Consider the following 24,457-nt stretch of genomic DNA (forward strand, 5'->3'; position numbering starts at 1 on the left):
ACAAACTTTGTGTATTTGTGTGTCTGTGCCTTTCACACACTCTCAGTCCCAGGGACAGCCTTGGGGGTCCCCAGAGGACGCTTTCCTTGCATTTGTGTTGTGTCACCCTCATTCCTGAGCTCTCACAGGCACTCCCCTCTCCCTGGCTCTCCTCAGCCCTGGATCTATTTCCTTTTATTATCCTGGCAGGAGCTGAGCTTCATTAGGGAAGTGGAGTCTCTACCAAGGATGGGGAATGGCAACAACAAAAGGATGCAGCAGTATAAAGTTATGTCAAAAAACCTTTACAAGAAAAACGGCTGACATTAGAAACAAGGGCCATTAAAAATTCAGCAGGGTTGGGAGGGGGGGCCAGGACTGGGGAGAGAGAAACAAATAAATACCCAGGCTCTAAACTAATAAATCCTTTTATTTGGGAAATGCATCAAACCCTGCATGCTATTAGAACTGGTTTTATTTCTATTACTGTTAATAACAATGATAAATACATTTTTTCTGGGGTCTCGGTGTGGGCTATCAGCATTTTAAATACACATTTAACCAGAGAGGCAATCTTCCCCTGGTGCTGCTTCTGCTGCTGAGGTTCAGTGCTTGGGAAGCCGTTTCCTCCTGCCCAGAATGGAACTGCCCTGCTCAGCCAGCAGATAGTTCTGGATGGGCTCTTGACCAGTAGCCCAAATTTAGTCAGTTCAGTGTAACTGAATACTGTAAGTTACACCAGCCCTGCTGCTTGGCTAATCAGGGATCCTGGAATCTCGTGAGCCCCGAGCTCTTCCAGGCAGGCTCTTGTGGAGACGCTGTTGACCCAAACACACAAAACCCCCCAAATGTGGCTGATCTGCAGGCAGGGATGAATCAATTGGTGTGGGGAGCTGAGCAGGCCAGCTCTCCCTGGGAGGAGGAGGAGGAGGAGGATGTGGAACTTGGATTCCTGTGCTCTCCGAGCACTGGGGACTGACTTCAGCTGCTCTTTGCATCCAGCCCTGAAGATCTCAAGCCAGGATTTATTTCCCTCCCTTGCTGCACATCGACAAACACAGGGGGAACCTGGGGTGCTGATCCAGGGCTGCAATCAGCAGAATTGGGAATTAGACCTTGCCCTCCATGCCTGCTCCTCGGAGGGCTGCAGAGGCTGGCAGGAGCAGGGTCCCTGTCCCATCGCTGGGACAGGCAGGACAGGGGGGGCTCATTTGCAGTTTGGCAGAGGGGAAGCTTTGTGTGCAGGCAGCCCAGGGGCTGGGGGGTTTAAATGCTCTGTGATTGCTCCTGGCACCCCGTGAGCACTGAAACCCCTGCACAGGGCAGGAAGGGGTGCAGGTGCTGGCAGGAACAGGAACAGGAACAGGCACCTCTGCTGCTGCCTGTGTTTGCACAGCTCTGTGTGTGTGTGTGTGTGCAGGGCTCTCACACAATTCTCCCCTTAATATTATTCATCCTTATTACGTATCATTATTCTTTATTATGATTTATATGCCGTGCCATGGCTTTATTATGATTTATACCCCCATCCCCAGAAGAGCTTATGGAAGGCATCACACAGCAAGAAGACAGCAGCCCTGGTCAGGGGAAGAAACATGGCTTGGTCCCCCAGCAGCAGCTCCAAGGCTCCTCCTCAGCCATTAGGAACCTCATTCCTGGGCTCCCACAAAAGGATTTGGGTGTAGCTGTACCAAGGCTTCAAGTCAAGCTTTTATCTAAACTCGTGGTCTCCAGTTCCTCTGCTGCTGTCCTTCCTTCTCCTGCTTCTTGCAGGTCTTCATTTTCATCTTGCCTATTAAAAGATTATTTTAATGATTGCCCTTGAAGCAATCTTTGTTGTGTTTGGGGAGGAACTTCCTTGGCTGCTTTAGGGCAGCTTCACCCAGTGCCACTCTGAGAATCAGTCACAGCTGAGGGACATTTGCAAGGCTCAAAACAAGAGTGGGAGCTTTCCACCTGGGTCCTGGTGTGTAAATAACAGTGATCAAGTGCAAAATGCTTTCTGAGTTGCCAGAAACGTTTCAGTGTTTGCCTGGAGGAACCTCAGCCTGTAAGTGACAGGTTTTGAGCCAAAAGGTCCTGTTTGGGTAACAGGGTAACTCAGCTGGAAGAGGGAGCTTGCTCTGAAGGTAAGGGCAGAATATTTAAAGAAATGTAAAGGAGGCAGAATATTTAAAGAAATGTAAAGGAGGCTGAAGCTCCTTCCCCCCAGATTCCATCCTCTGCCAGAGCCACACTCCCTCAGCCTCCTCCTCTCTCCCCCCCATCCACTGCTGTGCTTTGAGGACTTTTCCTGGAGGCACAGGGGCAGAGGCAGAGCTGCCAGGAACCAGGGATTTCCCAGAGCTGTTCATGGCAGGGAGGCTCAGGGTTTGTGAGTTATGGCAAAGCCGTGACAACCATGAAAACAGCCCCACCCCAGGCTCCACTCCCTCGTGGGCATGGTGGTGGACACAGCCAGGGACAATCTGCACTGGGGAAAAGGGGCTGAGACCCTTCCTGGGGCTGGGAATGCAGCAGTGAGGGGGAGAGGTGTGGCTGAGGCCAGGGCAGCTCAGTTTCCGTGGGCTGGGCAGTGTGAGGAGGCCCCAGGCCCCTTTGCTGGGTGTTCAGCCCTGGCCGTGCAGCCAGAGGGGCTCATGGAGCCCCCAGGGAGCCAAAACCTCCCAAGGCAGCCCCTTCCCCTGGGGCAGAGCAAAGGAGACAAACTCTGGGCTTCGGTTTCTGTGCTGAGGTTGGGGTTTTTGATCTGGCATCCAGTTTGGATGCCAGGAGTTTCTAAAGCTGGCCCGGGTGGATCTGATCCTGCTGGAAACCTTGGCACAGCTCACGTGGAATCCAGCGAGGCAAAGGAGGAGCAGAGCAGCTGGGTGGGACAGGGGCTGCTCCTGCTCCTTGCACAGCCTGGGACAGCCTGGCCCTGGGTGGAAGAGAAATGCAAATGATAAATAATGTTTAGGAGTTGATCAAGCACACACGGGTGCTGCCTGTCTGTGTGTGTGAGTAAGTGTCAGAATTAGGGAGCAGCAAGTATTTAATCACAATAAACAGCCACATTGTCTTCCCTTTCCCGAGGAGCTGCTCGAGCATCCAGCTATTTTATTTATTTATTAAATATCACTGGAGATGGTTCAGCAGCAGGGGAGTGCTGCTCTGTCTCCCAAACGATGACTGCCATCAGGCTGGAGAAATCAGTCATTTCTGGCAAGGAAAAAACCCCTCTTTGGTGGGTTAATGATGCAGGCTAAATCCTGACAGTGGCCAGTGGTCTGAGCACTTGAGACATGACCTGAGGGAATCATAGATTCTGGGGGGGCTGTTGCTGCTGCTCCTCTGTAATGGGATTGCTGCTTTATAATGGCTTCAACTTCTTCTCCTTTCCCCCCTTTATCATTATTGACCAAGGAGCACCAGTAAGGCTGGAGAATAAATAGTTCCCTGATGGTTAACAACGGGCCCTCCACCGATTGGAATTCAAGCTGTGCTCCCTGTTATATTCTTTATAATCACACTTTATTGCATGGGGCGGAAAATAAAGCATCTCTCTCTCCATCCCTCCCCTTTCCCTCCTCGCCACCCCTGGGAAATTGGGTGCTGCCTTCTCCTGGGGCAGGTGAGGAGGCTCCAGGGCTGAGCACACACCAGGCGATGGGGGAACAGCAGGAACATTCCCAGCAGGAATGTTGCCATTCCCAATAGGGACAGCACCGTTCCCAACAGGAATGTCCCCATTCCCAATAGGGACAGCACTGTTCCCAGCAGGAATGTCCCCATTCCCAATAGGGACAGCACTGTTCCCAACAGGAATGTCCCCATTCCCAATAGGGACAGCACTGTTCCCAGCAGGAATATCCCCATTCCCAGCGGAGACAGCACCATTCCCAATAGGGACAGCAGGAACATTCCCAACAGGAACAACCCCATTCCCAACAGGAATATCCCCATTCCCAGCAAAAACAGCACCATTCCCAGCAGGGACATCCCCATTCCCGGCAGGAACAGAACCATTTCTAGCAGGAATGTCCCCATTCCCAGCAGGAACATCCCCGTTCCCAGCGGGGACAGCACCGTTCCCAATAGGGACAGCAGGAACATTCCCAACAGGAATATCCCCTTTCCCAGCTAAACCAGCACCGTTTCCAACAGGAATATCCCCATTCCCAGCAAGAACAGCACCATTCCCCGCAGGGACATCCCCGTTCCTGGCAGGAACAGAACCATTTCTAGCAGGAATGTCCCCATTCCCAGCAGGAACAGAACCATTTCTAGCAGGAATGTCCCCGTTCCTGGCAGGAACAGAACCATTTCTAGCAGGAATGTCCCCATTCTCAGCAGGAACATCCCCATCCGTCCCCGCCGCTGTGCGGGACGGTCCCGCCCGCTCCCCGCGGCCCGGCGGAGGCGAGGCAGGATCCCGCTCTGTGTGTCTGTGTGTCTGTCTGTCTGTCTGTGTGTGCTGCATCCCCATCCCCTCCCGGATCCCCATCGCGGCCCCGCCCGGCCCCGCGGCCGCCCCCGCTGCCGCCACCCCCGGCGGCGCGGCCGGACGGGCCCGGCTGGCTCCGCCGCCCCCCGCCTGGGGCCGGCCCGGGGCTGGCTCCAGGCTCCCGGGGGCGGGAGGTGATGATTTTCCAGTGGGTATTTGTCAGGTCAGAGTCTGCGCCGCCCGCCGGGCTCCGCGCCGCGCTCCCCGGGTTATTTATTACCTCTCTCCCCGGCGGCAGCGCTGCGGCTCCGGGGCCGCTGCCAGCAACCCGCGGCGGCTCCGGGGACCGGCCGGGGGGTTCCCGAGCAGCGACGGGCGGGCAGCGCCGCTCCGAGCCTGGCAGGGCTGCTCCGAGCCCGGCCGTGCCCTTCCGAGCCCAGCCGAGCCGTTCCGAGCCCGGCCGTGCCCCGTCCCTGTCCCCGCTCGGCACCGGCCCGTGGCGCTCTCGCTGTCCCGGAGCATTCTCGGCCTCCGGTTCCCCCCTGTCCCGGGACATTCCCGGCCCGTGGCGCTCTCGCTGTCCCGGAGCATTCCCGGAGCATTCCCAGCCCCTGGTTCCCCCCCTGTCCCGGGGCATTCCCGGAGCGCTCCCGGCGCCGCTCAGAAAGGGACAGGCAGCAGGGAAAGGCTTTTCTGCAGGCTGATGTTGAAAAGCTCTGAGTTAGGGCAAGGGGAGTTTGGTGCCTCCGTGCCCGTGGTTTGGGTCGGTGCTGCTGCAGACAGAGTTCCAGCAGAGCATCCCAGGGGCTCGCTGGGCTGGGACTCCCGGCTCCCCAAACGCACTCTGCCAGTCCAGTTAATCACCAGAAATGTGGGTTTGCAGGCTCACAGGGAGTGCAGCCGGGCCAGGCTGGCAGAGCCTGCGCTCCGTGGGTTTCCAGCTCTGGAAGCTGGGCTGCAGGGCAGGGGCTGTAGCTCGCTCTGGCTCTTGCTCATACCCCAGATCAGATGGTAAAAGTGAGGCACTGCTTTGCCTGGGACAGCTCTGGGGGCTCTGCTTGCCTGCTTGGGCTCTGGGCAGCGGGGTCAGAGCTGTGGCATCCTGCCTGCCAGGCCTGATGAAAAACGACTCAAAATCCACAGGGCAGCACTGTTACACGATTTACATTTATGGCGTTTTTGTTGAGTCACCGTATGCAAAGTTGGATTTTTAGATAAAACTGGATGCAGTCCCCAGGCTGACCTTATCTGCTGTCACAGGCTGTGTTGTGTTCCTAGGATACCTCTAATCCAAGGATTTCCCAGTGCTTTCCAGACGTTCATTAACATTTCAGCCTCATTTCAGCCCGCCTGATTCCTTGCATGCAAATTCCTTGTGAGCCCCATCAGTTTGGTTCCCCTGGCAGTAGCCAGTGTGTCCTCCCCTGGATTTTGTCCCTGGGACTGGGGCACGAGCCTGCTCCAGGTGTTGGGACAGGGACATCAGGGTAAGGCCTGATTTGTTGGCTGGAAATTCCCCCATTTTTTGGGGGAAATGCTTCTGTTTGTGATGGGGATTCCAGGCTGAGGTTTCCCTTCTGCACCTTCTGGCCTGGTCTGTCCCTTGGATGGAGGAGAGTTCCTGGGAAAGCACAGGCACTTAACCCTGGTCCTCTGAGACAGCTCCGGGGTCCCCACAGGTGACAGAGAGCCCACCCCATTTCCTCTGCAAGGACAAGGAGCTCATAATTCAGCCTCGCTCCTGACAGCTGATCCCCGTGATCAGTAAGGTGCCTTTCAGACTCGACACTCCTGTGCTGCTTGCAGGGCATTACCCAGGTGAAAAAGAGGGGGAACACCTCTCCCATCCTGACCAGAGCTCCTGGGACACAAGGGAAAGCAGGCAGCAATGGAAACGCTACTTTGCTGTTGTTTAGCTGTATATTGTTTATTATTTATTTCTGTCCTGGTGTCCCCTGATTGTTGCCATGTCCAGGCTCCCCAGGGCTCCTGAACTCTTGTCTCTCTCCCTCCTGTCCCCACTCCCAGGCAGTGAAACCAAGTCCCAAAATACTCAGGGGTCACGCTGGGGCAGGGCAGAGGAGGGGACCTGGAGCTGGGAATTGCTAACGAGGGAAAGGTGCTCAGCGGCACTCAGGGCTGCTAATTACCACTGCTAATCACCAATTACCCCCCACTCGTGCTCATCCTCGGGAGAGCAGGGAGCTCTCCCTTTGATCCTCCATCTGGTAATTGGATGGGGGCTCCAGAGGTTGCTGCTGGGCGTTTGGGAGCTGAGGGAAGGAGGAGTTCTGGATCAAGGGGCAATCCCAGAGGTGTTTCCCGTGCTCTGCTGAAGGAAGGCTTGGGACCCCACTCACCTCCCAGTCCCTGCTGAGGTACTGCCGAGATTCATTCCTGTTTTCTCTTGAATGGCCTCTTCTTTGTCACGTACATCCTTACAGTTTCCCTTTGCTTGTGTGCAAACACAGATCTCTCCCAACAAACACAGCACACTGGTGCTGCTCTGGATCTGGTTAATCCAGACTGGGACTCGATTTCCATTTTCACTCAGCCAGAGCTGATCCAGTCCTTGGGGTTCTGACAGAAATACTGGATGGGTTGGAGCACCAGGCATTCCTGCAGTCAAACACAGAGAATTCCCTGGTGAGTTGTGCTGGGGCTGCTCTCCCAGCTATCAGCAGGAGGCAGGGGGAGAATCCTGTACTCAATAATTCATGGATCCATAAAGATTTTATATTTTTTTTTGAGCAAGCAATAATTCTTTGGAAATTAAGGCTAATTAAAAGCAATCCCATCCTTACAAATGCAGTTACTTGCTTAGGACAATTTTATATCTGCTTCCTGTGCTGCTCCCATGTGCACCCTAATCAGTGTTTTGCTGTAAATTGTGAGTACAGACCATAGCAGAGAGACAGACTCCTGAAAAACTAGGCTGTAATAGGCTTGAGGGTCTCCTGGATATTTACAGTGCTTCAGGCTCTTTTATTTTGGGGTCAGTGCAGCTTTAACCCCTGAGCAGTGGTTTATGGCTGATGGCTGCAGAGAAGTGGCTGCTGCTTGCTGGACTGAAACGGGACAATAGGAACTCCTAAAGGTCTCCTTCCTCTGCTCCTCATCCTCAGGGATTGGCCTCACCTTCGTCCCCAGCCTTTCCAGGTAATCAGGCAGGAAACGTGAGCTGGAGCCCAGGGGGGCCATGGCTGGAGTGCAGCAGTTTTGGCTAAAGGAGGACGTGTGACAAACAAAACCCTTCGCTCCTGCTGAGGACAAAACAGTGATTTGTGTTTGCCAGAGAGCTTAGATAATAATTTTGGGCATCAGGCATTAAAATGATCTGTAAGCAGCTTGCTCTGACATTTCTGCCTTCGCCACGTGTGCCGTGTTACTGCTCACAATTCCCTGGTTTTGCTCGGTGGTTGAGTTATTGAACTTAGGAGAAACAGAGCTCTGCAAATCCCCAGGATGGGCTGGAAACGCCTCAGGAGTTTTACAGAGATCTTTGCTCCCAGGCTGGGGAGTGAAGCACCTGAGTCTGGAGTCCCAGGTGCTGCTGCAGTCCCACAGTGAAGCAGAACAGGCAGAGGTTGGAATGCCTGACTCCCCACGTAGAAAAGATCCCTTCTGGAAGTCTGACAACAAATAAAACTCAGTGGTAAGCAGCTGCAGCAGCAGCTTTTCCCTGCACTGGCTGTGAGGGAGCAGAGAAGTTGCTCCTCTTCTGAGAAACTCAAATCTCCACGAGAAGATCCAAATATGCAAATGCCTATTTACATGTTTTTTGAAATTCCCTTTGTTTTGTTTTGGTTGCCCCTTCCTTATCTCTTATCTAAGTTTCTGTTTGATTGAAGCCCTCTGTTGCAGCGTAGTCATGGCAAGAGGTTTGTACCCAGCAGCCTGTTTTTATTGGATTGCAGGGTTTAAAAGAAAATGGAGCCAAACAAGAGGAGCCCTGGTGTGGTCCTGCCCCAGGAGCTCCTCAGTGACGAGCTGTGAGCGAGGGCTGAGTACAAAGTTCTGGAATTGTGTTTGTGGGGATGGTTGTGGTGGGTTTTGTTCCAACATAACAAATGTGCAGAAGGGACCACGGTGCTCCACTTCCACCCCAACAAAAGGCAGCGTTCTGCAGCAGCAGGATTAAAGGGGAACGGCCCAGCTCTCCATTTGTTATAGCAAAGCCCTTCCCAGTGCCCTCCCTGCGCTGAAGAGCCACCTGTGCCCTCCCCAGCGCTGGGCTGTCAGAACAGCTCTGCTAATGCAGCACTCTGGCCTGGGGCTGCTCCTGCTGCCATCCCCATCCCTGGCAGGACAAAATCCAGGGAATCCTGGCTGTGGCACAGCCCCGGTGTCCCCGAGGCTGGGGACAGCCTGAGGGATGGCTCTGGCTGCCTCACAAGGTGCTGGGGTGGCTCCTTGCTCTCCTCCCTGTCCTTTGGTAGGGAGAGGATTGGGGTACAGATGGGATCTGTTTGTGGATGGGATCTGTTTATGGATGGGTTTATGGATGGGATCTGTTTGTGGATTGGTTTATGGATGGATCCAGGGAGCTCTGGATGGAATCTGTGCTGGATCCTGCACCAACAGGAGCTCTGGATGGAATCTGTGCTGGATCCTGCACCAACAGGAGCTCTGGATGGAATCTGTGCTGGATCCTGCACCAACAGGCGCTCTGGGTCCCTTTCTGGGCTCAGGTTGCTCATCTGACAGGTAGCTGGGTTTCTCTCTCCTCCCAGCCTCAACCTGTCTTTCCTGTATCTTCAATGAGGGCCTGCATCTGCAATCAGGTTTTAAAACAGCTCAAAGGACCTTTGATGTGAGTTAGAAACTCGGAGGTTTGCTGAAACACATGTAAATAAATCACATCTAGGAAGTTTTCCCTTCTTTTATTGGTTGAATAGTGGAGGAATGTCCAGGATAAGGAATTTGTCCCTGAAACTGGTGATAGGATGTGGAGGAAAATCTTTCTTCCTTAAGTTTAAGAGCTGTGCTTGGAGCATTATCTCCACTTAGAAAGCACTTTCTGGCACAGGTAACTCCTGGCAGTTGTTGACACATTTGACCTGAGAGAGAATGGTTTTGTTTCACTCCCAGGTGATGCATCCCAGAGGTGGGGAACTGAAAGCTGAGGAATGATCACCATTTACTCTGTTTGCAGCGCTCTGTGAGCAAATCAAGACTCATGCTTTCACTTTGGCTGGCGCCCGGGAAACACACACAGCAAAAAGCCTCAGAGAGAGATTCCTGCCCCAGACTGGGAAACCTGTTCCAGTTTGGGGAGTGTGCAGAGCAAACCTGGCTCCCCTCTCTCCACATGTGCGTGGATTTGCCTGCTGCTCCCTGATCTGCTCTCCAGTGGTGAATCTGTTTACGCTAATCCCAAAAGCTCTGCTATTAGAGGCTGGAGCTGAACAGCTCCAGGCTTTGCTGTGAGCTCAAGAGCCAGAGCTCTCTCTGCTCTGCAGGCAGGACCCCTCAGTGACCCCAATGCTTGGGACAGGGACGGGATCAGTCTCAGCCTGCGCCTCTTGCACCTCCCAAACTTCCCAGAGCATCTTCCTCATGTGGGAAAGGCTCCTGGAGGCCGGAGGCCACTCCTGTCCTGCTCTCCTGTGACCTCTCCTGGAGCAAACACGGGGCCTTCCCTTGGAGGAGGCTGTGGCCGAGCTGTCCCTGCCCTCTGGAATGGAGGTGGAAGAGTAACAGCCCTGATGGCTGGAAAGGAAAGAAGCTTTGAGAAAAAAATCCCCACTCCCTTAAAAAAGTGCAAGGAAGTCAGGCCCAGGAAGCCAAGTTCCAAAGGAGATGGAGTCAAGGGAAGGCTGGAGAAGAACCCAAAGCTCTCAAGAGCCCAGTGCAGTTGGATGTGCAAGAATGAAGGTTTCTGGGAGCTAAGAGTGAGCCCCTCTCAGCACACAGCCCCTCTGCCCTCCATCCAGGATCCTCTGCCTGCCACAGAAATGTCTGCGTCTCCCACAGCCTCTTCCAAGCATTCTCCTTGGATCATTAGGTGATAATAGAAAGTGATTTTCCCCCTGTCATCTCGAGCAATCAGGAGCATTAAGAATAAGAGCCTAAGCCTGAAAGCCTCAATGAGAGGGTTTGATGGGTCTGTGGATCTGCCTCCTTCATTAGAGCCAGAAGCAAAGACAGATCCCAGAGCTGGAGCTCCTTGAGAATAAAATGGCACAAAACAAGGACTGTGTCAGGTGGCTCAGCAATGACCCTGCCAGCTCTGCCAGGGGCTGAGGTCACACAGCAAAGCCACTTCTCACTGGCTGCAAGGCAAGGTCAATCTGCCCCCAGCCCACCCTGCATGAAGGAGAGTCAGGGGACACGGCCTGGGACAGAGCTGGGAACTTGGTGTGGCTCTGGGAGCTCTGAGGCAGAGCTCACACAGAGCTCCCCCTGTTCTGCCACTGCCAGAGACTTGTGGGCCACATTTCTTGTCCCGTGGTTAGGGGGGATAATTAATTTTTGTTCCCATGCTGGGTAGGATTCTTCCTGCCCAGTGGATCCCACTTTGGCATCCAAAAGCCGGGAACTCCATCTCGTTGAGGTGACACATCCCTGCCACAACCACACAGCTTCATTTGGGGCCACCTTGTCCTCTCAGGGCAGTTCCACACGGGCCCTGTGCCGTGTCTGCCACGGCTTGTGACAGAAACCAAATTCACCCCGTGTGTCCATCCCTCCCTCCATGGATTCATCCCTCCATTCATGGATCCATCCCTCCCTCCATGGATTCATCCCTCCATTCATGGATTCATCCCTCCATCCATGGATTCATCCCTCCCTCCATGGATTCATCCCTCCATTCATGGATTCATCCCTCCATCCATGGATTCATCCACCCCTTCATCCATCATCCCTCCATCCATGGATCCATCCATCCCTCGATCTCTCCATCCATCCCTTCATCCATCCATCCCTCCCTCCATGGATCCATCCCTCCCTCCATGGATCCATCCATCCCTCCCTCTATGGATCCATCCATCCCTCCAGCCATGGATCCATCCATGGATCCATCCATCCATCCATCCCTCTATGGATCCATCCATCCCTCCACGGATCTATCCACATCCCTCCCTCCCTGCCTCCATGCCGGAGCAGCTCCCATCCTCCGGGCATTGCCAGCCCCGTGCCCGGGGGTGCCGAGGGGTGGCACGGCAGGCTCGGGCCGTGTCCCCCCCGGTGGCCCCGGGCTGGCGGCAGCCGGCGCTGGCCCCGCCGTCCGTCGCTCACCCCCTCGCCGGCGCGGCGCTTCCCAGCGCCTCCGCTGTTTAAATGGGCCAAGTTAGAGAAGCGGCGGCGGCGGCGGCGGCGGAGGGAAATCTTGTTTGGTCGGAGTCTCCGAACTGTGCGGTGACTTCTGAGCACCGATCAATGCGTGTCTGTCCCGGCTCGGGGGCCCGGCCCGGCCCGGGGGCTGCGGGGAGCGCAGGGCTGGCGGGGATGGCTCTGTAGATGTCCGTGCGGCTGTGCGTGTGTAGCTGTGCTCGTATTTATAGCGATATATTTCTATGTGTGCGTACACAGAGGGATAAGGAGCGTAACGCCGCGTTTCTGAGCGTTTCCTGCGGGAGGAGCGGGCATTCAAACGCGGCTGGCGGGGATCAGAGCGGCTCCGCTGGGAGCGGGGCGAGGCTGCAGCGCGCAGGTGAAGGTGGGCGGCCCCGGGGAAAGTTCGCCGCCGCCCGGGTGTCTGGAGCCCCGCGGGCAGAGCCGGCACCGGCCGGGGCTCCGTCCTCCCGCCGGGCGCCGGCGGGGCGGGGAGGGGTCGCGGAGCGGCGGCGGGGGCGCAGCGTTTAATTTTAATTATTGCATATAAATAAATAAACCAGGTGTCAGTTTAAAGGAAGCAGGGGGGCAGGGTGAAAGAAGGGGGCTGGCTGGCTGGCTGGCTGGGCGGCGGGGAACCCTCCAGCCTGGCGAGAAGGTGGGTTGATCTAGGGGAATCAATAAGCTTTTTTTTTTTTTTTTTTTTTTTCCTCCTCCTTAAACCAAAATAATGTCTATGGCAGCAGAGACCTCTCCGAGATGTCAGGTATTAGTCTGGAGGGGCAGATCTGCGAGGCACACGGCAGCTCCCGGGTCTACGGTACATTAGGCTCTCCGTGGGAGAGGGATCCCAGGCATCTCTGCTGGGGAGCCAGCCCAGGAGATTTGTTAGCGGGCTGCTCCGGGGGATACCAGCCACCTCCGGCACCCGAGCGCCAAAGGTGCTTGTGCTGCTGCTGCTGCTGCTGCTGGCGCATTTCAGCCAAACTCCAGCCGGAGCGAGGGCAAGTTGAACCGGAGACATTGGAGCCGCTGTGCTTCGGAGACGCCAGGGCGCACGGGGAGCGCGGCGGCACCATGCCTGCTATCAAGAAGGAGCGACTTGACAGGGAGGAGATGGCCCTGGCAGCTTTTAACCAGCCCATGGAAACCTTACCTGACTACCTCGCGCCTCTGGCCGCCGCTGCCATGCCCGTGGTCGCCCCGCACCCGCCGGCTTACGAGCAGATCTTTGCCCACCGCGCGTACCTGGGCTTCCACGAGCCCCACCACCCGCACCACCCCCACCCCCTCCCCGAGGACCTGATGCTGGAGAGGTTTTCCTCCATCCCGGATTTCCAGCCCTTCTTTGACAACGGAGAGCCCTGCATCGAGGTGGAGTGCGGGGAGAACAAGGCGCTGCTCTACATCAATAAGTTGTGCCAAGGCAGCAAAGGACCCTCCATCCGGTACCGGGGAGAGTGGCTCACCCCCAACGAGTTCCAGTTCGTCAGCGGCAGGGAGACGGCCAAGGACTGGAAGCGCAGCATCAGGCACAAAGGTAAAGGCAGCGCCGGGGTCCCCGCTCCTCCTCGCATCCTCCCTCTCGCCCCCGTGCTCGGGCAGCGCTCTCGGCGAGAACCGAGCCCCCTCCCCGCTCCCCCGGCCCCTCTCTGCCGGATCCCCGCGCCCCGGTACCGCCGAACTTTTCCGAGCCGTTTGGGAACGGTTCCCTTTGGGGTGGGGTTGGGTTTTTGGGAAGGCGGGGGGGATTTGGGGGGCTCCTCTCCGCCGGGGAGAAGTTTGGTGTGGCGCGGGCGGAGATTTGAACAGCGGGCGGGTGGCGGGGTGCGGGCCCCGGGACTCGGGGTGCTCGGGGTGGTCAGTGCCCGGGGGCTCGGGGTGCTGGGTTGGTCGGTGCCCGGGGTACGGGTTGGTTGGTAGGTTGGGGCTCGGGGTGCTCGGTGCGGTCGGTGCCCGGGGGTTCGGGGTGCTCGGTGCGGTCGGTGCCCGGGGGTTCGGGGTGCTCGGTAGGTTGGGGCTCGGGGTGCTGGGTCGGTCGCCCCCCCTCCCGCCGCCCCTCGAGCCGCCGGCGGTGTCGGTGGCGGCGTTGGCGCCGCGGGGAGCGGCAGCGCGGCCCGGGCCGGCACCGGCGGGGCGGCGGGCGGGGCTCGGGGGTGTTCCCCTCGCAGCTGGGTGGTGCGGGACCTCCGCGGCGCCGGCGGCTGCTGACGGGCGCCTGCCCTGCCTCCCTCCCCTCCCCGCCCGAGCCGGCGCCGCAGTCGCGGCTCCGCGGCGGAGCTGCTGCTGCTGCTGCGGGCGGCAGGTGGAGAGCGGGGCCGGGGGGAGCGGCGGGGGCGGGCGGGCACAGCCCGGGCGGCTCCTAATGAGGCGAGAGCTGGAGGTGGCAGCCCGGGGGGCTGAGGAGCGATTAGGAGGTGACTGACACCTCGGCGCGGGTATTGATCGCCGGAGAGCGGGGGCAGCGCTCCGGGGCCGCGCTAATTGCCGCCGCCCGGCTCTTTGATGGCTGCGCTCCCGCTGCCTTCGGGAAGCCTCAGTCGCTCTGGGGTGAGTCAGGAGCGGGCGGAGGAGCAGCGGGAGGTGCCCGGCGCCGTGCCCGCTGCGGGGGCTGCGGGAGCGCCTCCGCTTCCCCGGGGCTGCGGCAGCGCCGGCACCGAGCCCGGCGGGGCTGCGGGGGCTGTGCGGGGCTCCCTTCCCCGGGACCCGCGGGGACTGTACCGGGATTGTGCCGGGCTGTGCGGGGACTGTACCGGGCTGTGCCGGGATTGTACCGGGCTGTGCGGGGATTGTACCGGGCTGTGCGGGGCTCCCTTCCCCGGGACCCGAGGGGATTGTACCGGGATTGTGCCGGGCTGTGCGGGGACTGTACCGGGCTGTGCCGGGATTGTACCGGGATTGTACCGGGACTGTACCGGGCTGTACCGGGCTGTGCCGGGATTGTACCGGGCTGTGCGGGGATTGTGCCGGGCTGTGCCGGGCTCCCTTCCCCGGGACCCGCGGGGACTGTACCGGGCCGTGCCGGGCTCCTGTCCCCGGTTCCTGCCGGGCCGTGCCGGGCTCCTGTCCCCGGTTCCTGCCGGGCCGTGCTGGGCTGTGCCCGTTCCCCTCCGCGGGGGCTGTGCCGGGCTCCTCTCGGTTCCTGCCGGGCTCCCCTTGCCGGGACCCTCGGGGCACAAACTTGGCTGCGGGGCAGTCGGGGATGGTGCCCTAGGCAGGCAAGGGGAGGGCTGTGTTTATATGGAAGCGGACGCGTGCCTCCCCCCCTCCCTCCTTCCCTAAATGCTTTCCTTTTATAAACGTGTTGATTTCTTTTTCTTCTTCTGCTTTTTCTCCTCTTCTGCATATAGGGAAAAGTTTGAAGACTCTTATGTCCAAAGGAATCTTACAGGTACATCCTCCAATCTGTGATTGCCCTGGGTGTCGAATTTCGTCTCCAGTGGTAAGATTATTGTTAAACTATGTGCTTTAGTTAAGACATCTTCCCTCTCCTCTGCCTCCTTCCCTTAAAAAAAAAAAAAAAAAAAAAAAAGAAAATAGAAAATTTCCCTTTGCTTCTGTGCTGGTGGAACCGTGATCTGTGAGGGTTGTGGAGGCTGCCAGAGCCCTGCCTGCCCTGGGAGGGTTCCAGCAGTGTTAGAGAGGAGCTTGGAAGCAGAGCAGACGGCAAGAGAGAGCAGCGTTTGAGCTGAAGGAAGCAGCACTCGGTGGGATTTTTTGAGCAGCGTTTGAGCTGAAGGAAGCAGCACTCGGTGGGATTGTTTGGTTTTCAGGGGGAGCTGTGTGTGTGTGCAGAGGCAAATCATTGAGGAGCCTCTTTGGTGTTCCCACCCCTTGGTTTCTGTGCATCGTGCACAGGTGTGAAAGTGGCTAAATAAAGCAGAAGGGAAATGTAATTGTGCCCACGTGTTAGAGAGAGAGCAGGCGTTGTACAAACCGTGGGTCAGGTGAACTGCATGAGGAACAACTCAAATGCTGACAGCTTGAGCATCGTTCAGGACATAGCTCAGTTATGGCTCTTATGGATTTTTCCTTCCCAGCTTTTGGGTTCCGTGTGTATTCTTGATTTTATCCTGAGACTTCCAAAATCTCTCATCAGCATTTTCGTTGGAAAAATGTTGATGGCGTAAATAAAAGGTGACTGGAATCGTAGTAAAGTAAGGCCTTAAAACAGCTCATGGTGTGTAAAAATAAAGTACAGTAACATCTAACTGGGAGGGCAGAGCTGTTGGTGTGGGGAACTGAAGCAGCTCTTGGTCTGAAAGAACAATAATGACTTAAAGCATTGCCAGTAGCACTGTGGAAACAAATACAGGTGGAAATTTATGTGATTTTATCCACTGGAAATCAACCGTTTTTGGTTTTGTTGCTTGCTTGGGCTGGTGTGGGCAGTCTGTGCTCAGATGCAGTTTCTGTGATTGGAAAGGACAGAGCTGGGAGTTCCAGTCCTTCCTGCCTGGTGCCTCTGTGTGTTACAAACACCCACGGAAGGGGCTCGGAGCCGGAACCAACAGTTCAGAAATGAATGGGGAGATTTGTCCTGCCTGGGTGGTGTGGCAGCAGCCCCCCCCCAGCCCTGCCTGGAGTTTGACCCCAGCTGTGCTGGAACCTGGCTCTCCCCAGCTCCTGGAGTGGGTGGCACAACGTGGGAAGTGGCGTGAGCAGCTCCCTCCAGCTGGGAGCTCTGTCTGTCCTGTCACTTGTGGGGCTCAGAGCCAGAAATCTGCTGGTGCCAGGGATGTGCTGCTGCTGTGGGGATGCTGGGCAGTGCCTGGCCAGGTGATGCTGTGGGGATGCTGAGCAGTCCTGGCCAGGTGATGCTGTGGGGATGCTGAGCAGTGCCTGGCCAGGTGATGCTGTGCTGCTGGTGTGGGGATGCTGGGCAGTGCCTGGCCAGGGGATGCTGGCTGCTGGGCATTTTCTGGGCTGTAGCAGTAGCCAAAAGGTCGTGATGCACTTTCCTAGCAGCAGCATTTTCAGGATTTTCAGGTGCATTTCCAGATGGGAAGATAGCTCTGCATGAAGCCAGTGTGTGGCACAGCGTTTGAGAGCTGGGTTGGGAAATTACGGATAGAGGGGAAAATGAGGTTGGTGCAGCTTTGGGCAAGGAGAAATAAATCTTCCTGGACTTGCCTGCCACTGCTTCCCCAGCTGGGAAAGGGGTTTTGGATGTCAGGATTTGCACAGCAAGGCCAGAGCCCACTGAGGAGTTCTGTCAGAGCTGTTTCTCAGTGCTCCCTGCACTTTCTGTGCTGTACTGAGCTCGTGTCCCTGACCAAAGGACAGTTCCACATTTTGATCCTGAATTCTTTTGGTAGCTGCATCCACTGCACATCCAGAGCAGTCACACAAGGAGGAGGATTAGGAATTGGGCATGGTTTATGTTCCCCTTTTAGTGATTGCCCATTCAAGCGCCGCTGAGATCCAGGGGCAGATTCTGCTCGAAAGTAGAAATGCTTTGTATTTTATAGTGCAGATGACAGAGACTTGCAGTGCCTGGTCCTGGTGTGATCCGGTGGGGGTGTGGGGATGGGGAGCTCGTCCTGTCTGCAGCTGCTTCCATGGCTCTGAAATCAGTGCTTGGACAGCGGGATTGGGCCAGCACAACTCGGGCAGTGCCCGTGGCAGGGAGCAAGGCAGGGGCTGCTCCTCTGCCTCATCCATCAGGCAGCAAAGGCAGCACTGTGCTCCGGGGCTGAGCCCGGCTGTCCCTGCGGGAGCGGCGACAGTGTCCCCTGGGTGTGCGTGTGTCCCCTGCCAGTCCCGAGCGTGGCCCGAGCGTGTCCCCTGTGTGTGTGTCCCCTGTGTGTGTGTCCCCTGTGTGTGTGTCCCCTGTGTGTGTGTCCCCTGTGTGTGTGTCCCGTGTGCGTGTCCCGAGCGTGTCTCCTGTGTATGTGTCCCCTGTGTGTGTGTCCCCTGCCAGTCCCGAGCGTGCCCCGAGCGTGTCCCCTGTGCCCCTTGTGTGTCCCCTGTGTGTGCCCTGAGCGTGTCCCCTGTGTGTGTGTCCCCTGCGTGTGTGTCCCGTGTGCGTGCCCCGAGCGTGTCTCCTGTGTATGTGTCCCCTGTGTGTGTGTCCCCTGCCAGTCCTGTGTGTGTGTCCCCCGTGTGTGTGCCCCGAGCGTGTCCCCTGTGTGTGTGTCCCCCGTGTGTGTCCCCTGTGTGTGTGTCCCCTGTGTGTGTGTCCCCTGTGTGTGTGTCCCCTGTGTGTGTGTCCCCTGTGTGTGTGTCCCCCGTGTGCGTGCCCCGTGTGCGTGCCCCGAGCGTGTCCCCTGTGTGTGTGTCCCCTGTGTGTGTGTCCCCTGCCAGTCCTGAGCCTGTCCCCTGTGTGTGTCCCCCCTGTGTGTGCCCCGAGCGTGTCCCCTGTGTGTGTGTCCCCTGTGTATGTGTCCCCTGTGTGTGTGTCCCCTGCCAGTCCTGAGCCTGTCCCCTGTGTGTGTCCCCCCTGTGTGTGTCCCCTGGCAGCGCTGGTGGCTCCGAGCCCCTGCCCGGGTCCGGCCGCGCTCGGGGGGAGAGAGGAGCGCTCGGTCTGGGGAGGAAATTGCAGCGAGCCGCAGCCCCGGGCTGGCAGCGCCCCCGGGCCGGGCTCCGAGCCCCGGCCCCCCCGGTTCCCCCCTGCTCCCCCCGGTGCCCCCCGGCCGCCGCTGGCGCCGCGTTCCCCGCCCGTGACCCGGCGGTGCCGGCGCCCGCCCCCCGCCGCCCGCGCCGCTCGCTGCTGCAGCTGCAGACGGGGCCGGCGCCGGGGCCGCTCCGCCACCGACCGCCGGTTTCCTGCGCTGCCAGCCTCGCCTGGGGGGAGCGGCCCCGCCGGCGCCTCCTCCCCCGGGCCGCCCCCGCGCTGCCGCCCGGCAGCCAGCCAGGCATCCTTGCATCCATCCATTCTTCCCTCCATCCATCCATCCATCCATCCATCATCCGTCCATCCTTGCATCTGTCCATCCATCCATCCATCCGTCCGTCCGTCTATCCATTCTTGCATCCATCCATCCATCCATTCATCCATCCATCCATCCATCCATCCATCCATCCATCCATCCATTCTTGCATCCATCCATCCATCCATTCTTGCATCCATCCATCATCCATCCATCCTTCCATCCTTCTTTGCATCCCTTCATCCTTCTCTCCATCCATCCTTCTGTCCCTCCATCTCTCCATCCCTCCATTCATCCCTGCCTCCATCCCTCTGTCCGTCCATCTGTCCGTCCATCCCTGCCCCTGCCATGCAGGCAGGTCTGAGTGCCCGTCCCAGGGCCGAGGTGCAGGCACAGCCGTGGGGAAGCAGGGGCTGCCCCTGGGCTTTGTGCTCTCTCAGAGGTTTCTGGATGGGAGAACGGCACAGGTCCCTTCACTTCTGGGGAGGCACAGGCTGCCAAACCTTCCCAGAGTGAGCTGCCAGTGTGAGCAGGGCTCTCCCTGCCAGTTTTGGGCAGGCACAGTTTGTGTTGTGTGGAGCCCTGGATGGGTTCCAGTGTGTTCTGGTGAACCCCATTCCCTGCAGGGCTCCCTCTGCTCCAAACCCACCCCTGCATTCTCTGCATCTCTGCTCCAGCCCTCAGCCAGGGCTGGAAGGGGCAGTGGGCTCCCCGAGCCACAGGGAGGGGAGAGCAGCTCTGAAATCCTTATTGAGAACCAGAATGCCTGAGATCTGGGAGCTCCAGCATCTCGTGTCCAGGATAACAGTGGAAGCACAAACCTAGGCACTGCATTGTTTCCCTTACAGACACAGTGTGGCCCTTGCTGTGTGTTCCATTCTCTGAAGGGGAGTTAGGGCTGGAGCCTGGCTGCTCCTCATCCTCTTTTTCTGTTTCCCATGGATATTTGGTTTCTGGGACAGGGTTTCTGTTTGAAAGGTGGCCCTTATGGGGTTCAGGTAGAGAAGGCCCATTTCCCCAGAGCTGTTGTGGCACGGCCACATCCAAACAAACAAACAAGCAGAGCAATAAAGGATGTTTGGGGTTTGCCCTCTGTCCATCCCATGCAGAGGCAGGGGGTGGCTGTGCAGGGCTGGGGCACTGCAGTGGGGATTCGTTTGCTGGGCTGTGTTTTGCTCTTGGTTTGATTTATGTGGGATTCCTTTCTCTGCTACTTTTTGCTTTCCTCATCGTGGTTGTTGTTTTCCTTTGCTGCCCTGAGGTTCAGGCCTCAGTCCAAGACTTTGTCAGGGATGGAGGGAGGAACTCTCTGCTGCTAACTTCAAAAATGCCAGCGAGGAGCAAATCTGAGGTTGCTGAGGCTCCTCCTGGGCCCTGTTTTGGGTGGAAGGCAGCTCTGTGTGTCCCCAGAGAGTGGCTTTGTGTCACTGCTGGTGCTGGGCTCCTTTCTGTCCTTCCCTGCTGCTCCACAGGAGCAGAGCAGGGCAAGGAAGGGACATCCTGGGGCTCCTGAGTGTGGTGGCATCCAAATTCAGAGGCTTTCACCGGAAGGGGAATCTCCCACACCAGGCACAAGTCTTGCAGGAGAACTTTCCTATGGTAAGGGAACTTCGCCTGCTGGAGAATTTCCTTGGCAGGATTAAATCTGAAATTTCACTGTCAACTGAATGGATCAGATTTGGGTTCCTTTCTGAGCTGCTCTGGGCTTAGGGGTGGGAGCTGGAGAACGCTGGGGTTTGTGTGCAGGAGCTGTTTTCATAACTCTGCCTTTGTGGCCCTCGGGGCTGCCTCATGAATGTGGAAAAAGCCCCTCTGTAAAGCAGACTTCCAAACCTCCAAATCCCCCCAAGGACTTTGGCACAGTCTGTTGATTTTTATTTGTGGTTTCATGCTGATTTGGCTTGTTGCTTTTAATCCAGCACATCTTAGTTCAGGTTAGTGTTTGTCGGAGGTTTTGGAGATAGATGGGCTCTTTTTGTTTGTTTGCAGGGGTTGTTTTGGTTCTGTTTTGTTTTGTTAAAGGGCTTGGCCCAGGTGGATTTTAACCCCTGTTGCACTGCAGACTTGCAGGTTGAATTCTTGACAGAAGTTGATTCGATCTCTGTCAGATTTGAGCTTTATGGAGGAACTGGAGATGAGGTGGCTCCTGCTCTGAGATGGGCTGAGGGACCCCAGAGCCCACCCAGGGCTGAGTTTGGGGTGCTGGGCTTGGGCCCAGCTCCCAGGGCTCCTGCTCTGGGGACAGTGGGAACCTCTGTGCTGCTGCTGCCACAGAAAATCCCTCAAATCCACTGCTGAGGGGCCAGAGAGCATCCCAGAAGGGGATTTTGGGGGCAAACAGCTGGAAATGGGGATCAGCTGGCTGGAGAGGAGCCCTGAAAGGCTCTGGGGGGTGGAAGTTGCTGCTGATGGTCCCAGCTCTGCTCCTCATCCTCTTTCCCGTTGCAAACGGCTGGAAATGGAATCAGGGTGGCTCTGAAAGGCTCTTTGGGGGTGTGGAAGTTGCTGCTGGTGGTCCCAGCTCTGCTCCTGGGCCGGACAAGCAGCAGCTGCCCCTGCTGGGGCTGCAGCAGGAGAAGGAGCAGTTACTGTTCTGTGCAGAGGCACAGCCAGCCCAGATCAATGGCACTGACGGTGCCAGCACAATGCTGAAGGATTTAATTCTGTGGATTATTAAATACCCTCTGGAAAGGAAAATATTAATTGGATTGCGGGCTTGGGAGGGAGCAGCAGAGATGTAGGAGCAGCTGTGGTTTAAGAAAATAATTTTATCTTGCAGGGGCTTTGAGGAGCTCCAGGGGGGTGAGGCTTGCCCTGGAGCAGGAGCTGGGTGAGGATCCCTGCTCTGACACAGGAGACAATGGGGCTGAAAGGTCTGGTGGGGTGGAAGGGGCAGAGCAGGAGCCCCGTGCGAGGTCAGGGCTTGTGGAGAGCAGGCCAGGGCAGAGGGGGAAGGAAAATCCCCGCTGAGCTTGGTGTGGGAGGGTTCCTATGGAGGGAGCGCAGCATCTTCTCCTTGGGATGCCCACAGCCTGCACTTGAGCATCCCCTGCAGTGCCCTGGGCTCTGCTGCAGGAAAAGGCAATTCCTGAGCCCTCAGCCTGACCCAGGGTTCTGGCAGCTGCTGCTGCAATTCTGCTCTGAGGGAAAGAAAGTGAAGGCTGGGGAGAAAGACAGACAAATAAATGTGGGGCAGCAGGGGAAGCAGCATCATCTCGTTAGTGCTGTGTCAAGGGCAGCGGAAAGGTGACACAGGAGGAGTAATTTTGCTGTCAAAATTATTTAGAGATGTCATTAAATGCTTAGGGCTGTCTGTGGTGCTTCAGGGCACAGGCACCTGGTGTTAATTTGCTCTGCTGTGTGTCCGGGCTCGCTGGCCTGGCTCAAAGGGAGTCTGGCGGGAGCTGGAAGGCAAAGGGTGCCCAAGAGCTCCCTCAGGAACTTCATTAATTCAGAATTCTCCATCAGGTGGGGTCTCAGGGCTGGAGAGCTCTGCAGGGAGCCCCCTCTGGCTCAGCTCTGGGGCAGGGAGGGCAGGGAGGCGTTTCCTGCTGGAGGTGTCCGGGTCAGGCTGGGCAGGGCTCAGAGCTGTCCCTGCCATGGGACCCTTGCCACCGTGGGCAGGGGATCTCAGGGCTGGAATTTGCCATTGCCATGGGGTGGAATTTAGAGTTCCTTCCAAGCCTGGGGTTTTGTGATTGGTCCTGGGCTTTGGGAAAGAAATCCCCTCTGTTCTTACTTAATTATTCCTTGACCCAAAACACTGCACTTAAAAGATCACTTGGTTTGCTCTCTATGTTCTACTGCCTCGTTTGTTTGCTTTAGTGGGGTTTGTTTGTTTGTTTGTTTGTTTTCCTTGCCCCCTCCCCACTGTGCATTGTCCTGCCCCGTTTCTCCTGTGTTTCCTTTCTCTGGAAAACGTTTTGCTCCTCAGGAGTCTCGTTTGGCACCTCCCCTCCCTTCTCCCTGTACTGAAATGCTTCATTTTCACCTCCCCAGCTGGAGAATTCACCGTTCTCCCCATTTCTGTGCTGCTTCTCCCTGCTAGGACCCCTCCCCTCCCTCCCTGCCTCCCCTGGCAGGTGTCACCGGGAGCTCATGACAGCCCCCGTGTGCCAAAGTTGTGTTTCCAGCTGGAAAGGGAAGGGAACAGGCAGGGAAAGCCTCTGGGAGGGTTCCTGAGTCTGGGAATAATCCAGAGCAGCTCTGCTGGGCACTGCAGGTGTCTGCTGGCTTGGCCAAGGCGGTGAGGACAGGGAGGAAATTCCACATTGCCCTGGGCCAGACATGCAGAAATACAGAGAAATGGAGCCTGGGAAGGGCTTTTCTCGTGCCAGTGTCCGAGGGCGAGGAGGGACGAGCGGAGGGAATTCCCAAGTGCTGAAAGGCTCCTGCTCGTTCATTCTGCCTCCAGCCCACGGGGAAATTGTGGCTTTTGCCTCATTTTGCACAATGTGGCCACAAAGCCCCACCGAGCCCAGATTTGCCCTGGTTTTGGATGAGCTGCACAGAAACACTGCTGCACATCAAACCCCTCATTTTCAGACGTCAGGAGAGCTTCAGGCCCTGAGCAGAGCAGGTGCTTTGATCTTGTGCATCTCCAGCTGGGAGGAACTCGCTGCCAGGAGGCAGCGTCACCTTGGGGTGACAGCACAGGCACCAGCAGGGCTGGGAATGGGGATTCCAGAGAAATGGGAAACCCTGAGAGCTTCTGGGCATGGCAGAGCCACGGGGCAGGAAATGCAGAAAATGCAGAACCTGGAAGGGTCCTGGTGACAGAAAAGTTGTGTTTGCTTGGAGCTGATGCCCAGTTCAGCAATGGGATTGGTTTCAGCAGCAGCTCTGGGGTTTTAAAGGACTCCAGGACCTCTAAGGGACTTTTCTAAAGGCAGGAAATGCAGAAAATGCAGAACCTGGAAGGGTCCTGGTGACAGAAAAGTTGTGTTTGCTTGGAGCTGGTGCCCAGTTCAGTGCTGGGATTGGTTTCAGCAGCAGCTCTGGGAGTTTAAAGGACTCCAGGACCTCTAAAGGACTTTTCTAAAGGACTTTAAAGGACCTGCGAAGCAGCACAGCTCCTGGGTGGGACACTGGGCTGTTCCCTGCCTGGGTCTGTGTGTGGCAGAGCTCCTGCTCCTGCCCTGCCCATCTCAGAGCTGCCCTGGGAGCCCAGCCCTGCCTTTGTCCCCCTTTATCCCAGGTGCCGTGGCTGGGGACTGGGGATGGAGCTGCTGCTGCTGCTGGGTTGCCAGGGCAACCAGAGCTGGCCCCTGAAGACAGGAAAGGGCAAACATTCCTTTCTGCTGCAGCGGGAGCATCAGTGATTGAATGAGATTAGATGGAATTAGATAATCCTGGAATTCTCAGTGATTTGGCGCCAGGCCTTTATTAAATAAGTAAAAGTACCAGCCCTTATAATAAAAATGAATTCTTTCAGATCAATAACTTTCCCTGCTGCTCGTCACAGCTGTGATTCTTGAGATCTCTTTTTTTCTGTGGCAGGGGGTGAGCCACACAAACCTGCCTTTTTTTAAATTATTTTTTTTTCTCCTCTCCCAGAGGGGACAAATAATATCAATTCCTCTTTTATTTCCCCCTTGTGATTCACCCACTTAACCCTAAGGTGCCCTTGCAGAGGAAGGCACTGCAGGGTTCTTCAGGGATGATTCAGTGCCCTGGAATTTACAGCTCTGGGGTTACTTAAACACTGCCCACCATCACTCTTAGCTATTACAGTGTTCTAGAGTTAAAGGAAGGAGCTGAAAATACAAAATTCATGGCAAAATTCATGGCAAAATTCATGGCAAAATTCATGGCAAAATTCATGGCAAAATTCATGGCAAATTCATGGCAAATTCATGGCAAATTCATGGCAAATTCATGGCAAATTACATGGAAAATTCAT

General features: G+C 56.7%; 1 protein-coding gene across 2 annotated transcripts in view; it reads left to right on the top strand.

The window, feature by feature from the left end:
* The first annotated feature begins 12,405 nt into the window (after positions 1-12,405).
* Positions 12,406-24,457, top strand: part of SAMD11 (sterile alpha motif domain containing 11) — an 81,360-nt gene continuing 69,308 nt past the window's right edge. Inside the window, exons 1-2 of one of the 2 annotated variants that reach the window (XM_066563877.1) lie at positions 12,406-13,223; positions 15,034-15,125. In XM_066563877.1, the coding sequence (XP_066419974.1) occupies positions 12,443-13,223; positions 15,034-15,125 (873 nt within the window). In that variant the 5' untranslated portion in view covers positions 12,406-12,442. Of the gene's footprint in view, positions 13,224-14,125; positions 14,234-15,033; positions 15,126-24,457 lie in introns of those variants that run through there. The other variant, XM_066563878.1, reaches the window with a different exon arrangement.

This window comes from Molothrus aeneus, chromosome 21, assembly GCF_037042795.1.
Source record: "Molothrus aeneus isolate 106 chromosome 21, BPBGC_Maene_1.0, whole genome shotgun sequence".
NCBI classification, from domain to species: Eukaryota; Metazoa; Chordata; class Aves; order Passeriformes; family Icteridae; genus Molothrus; species Molothrus aeneus.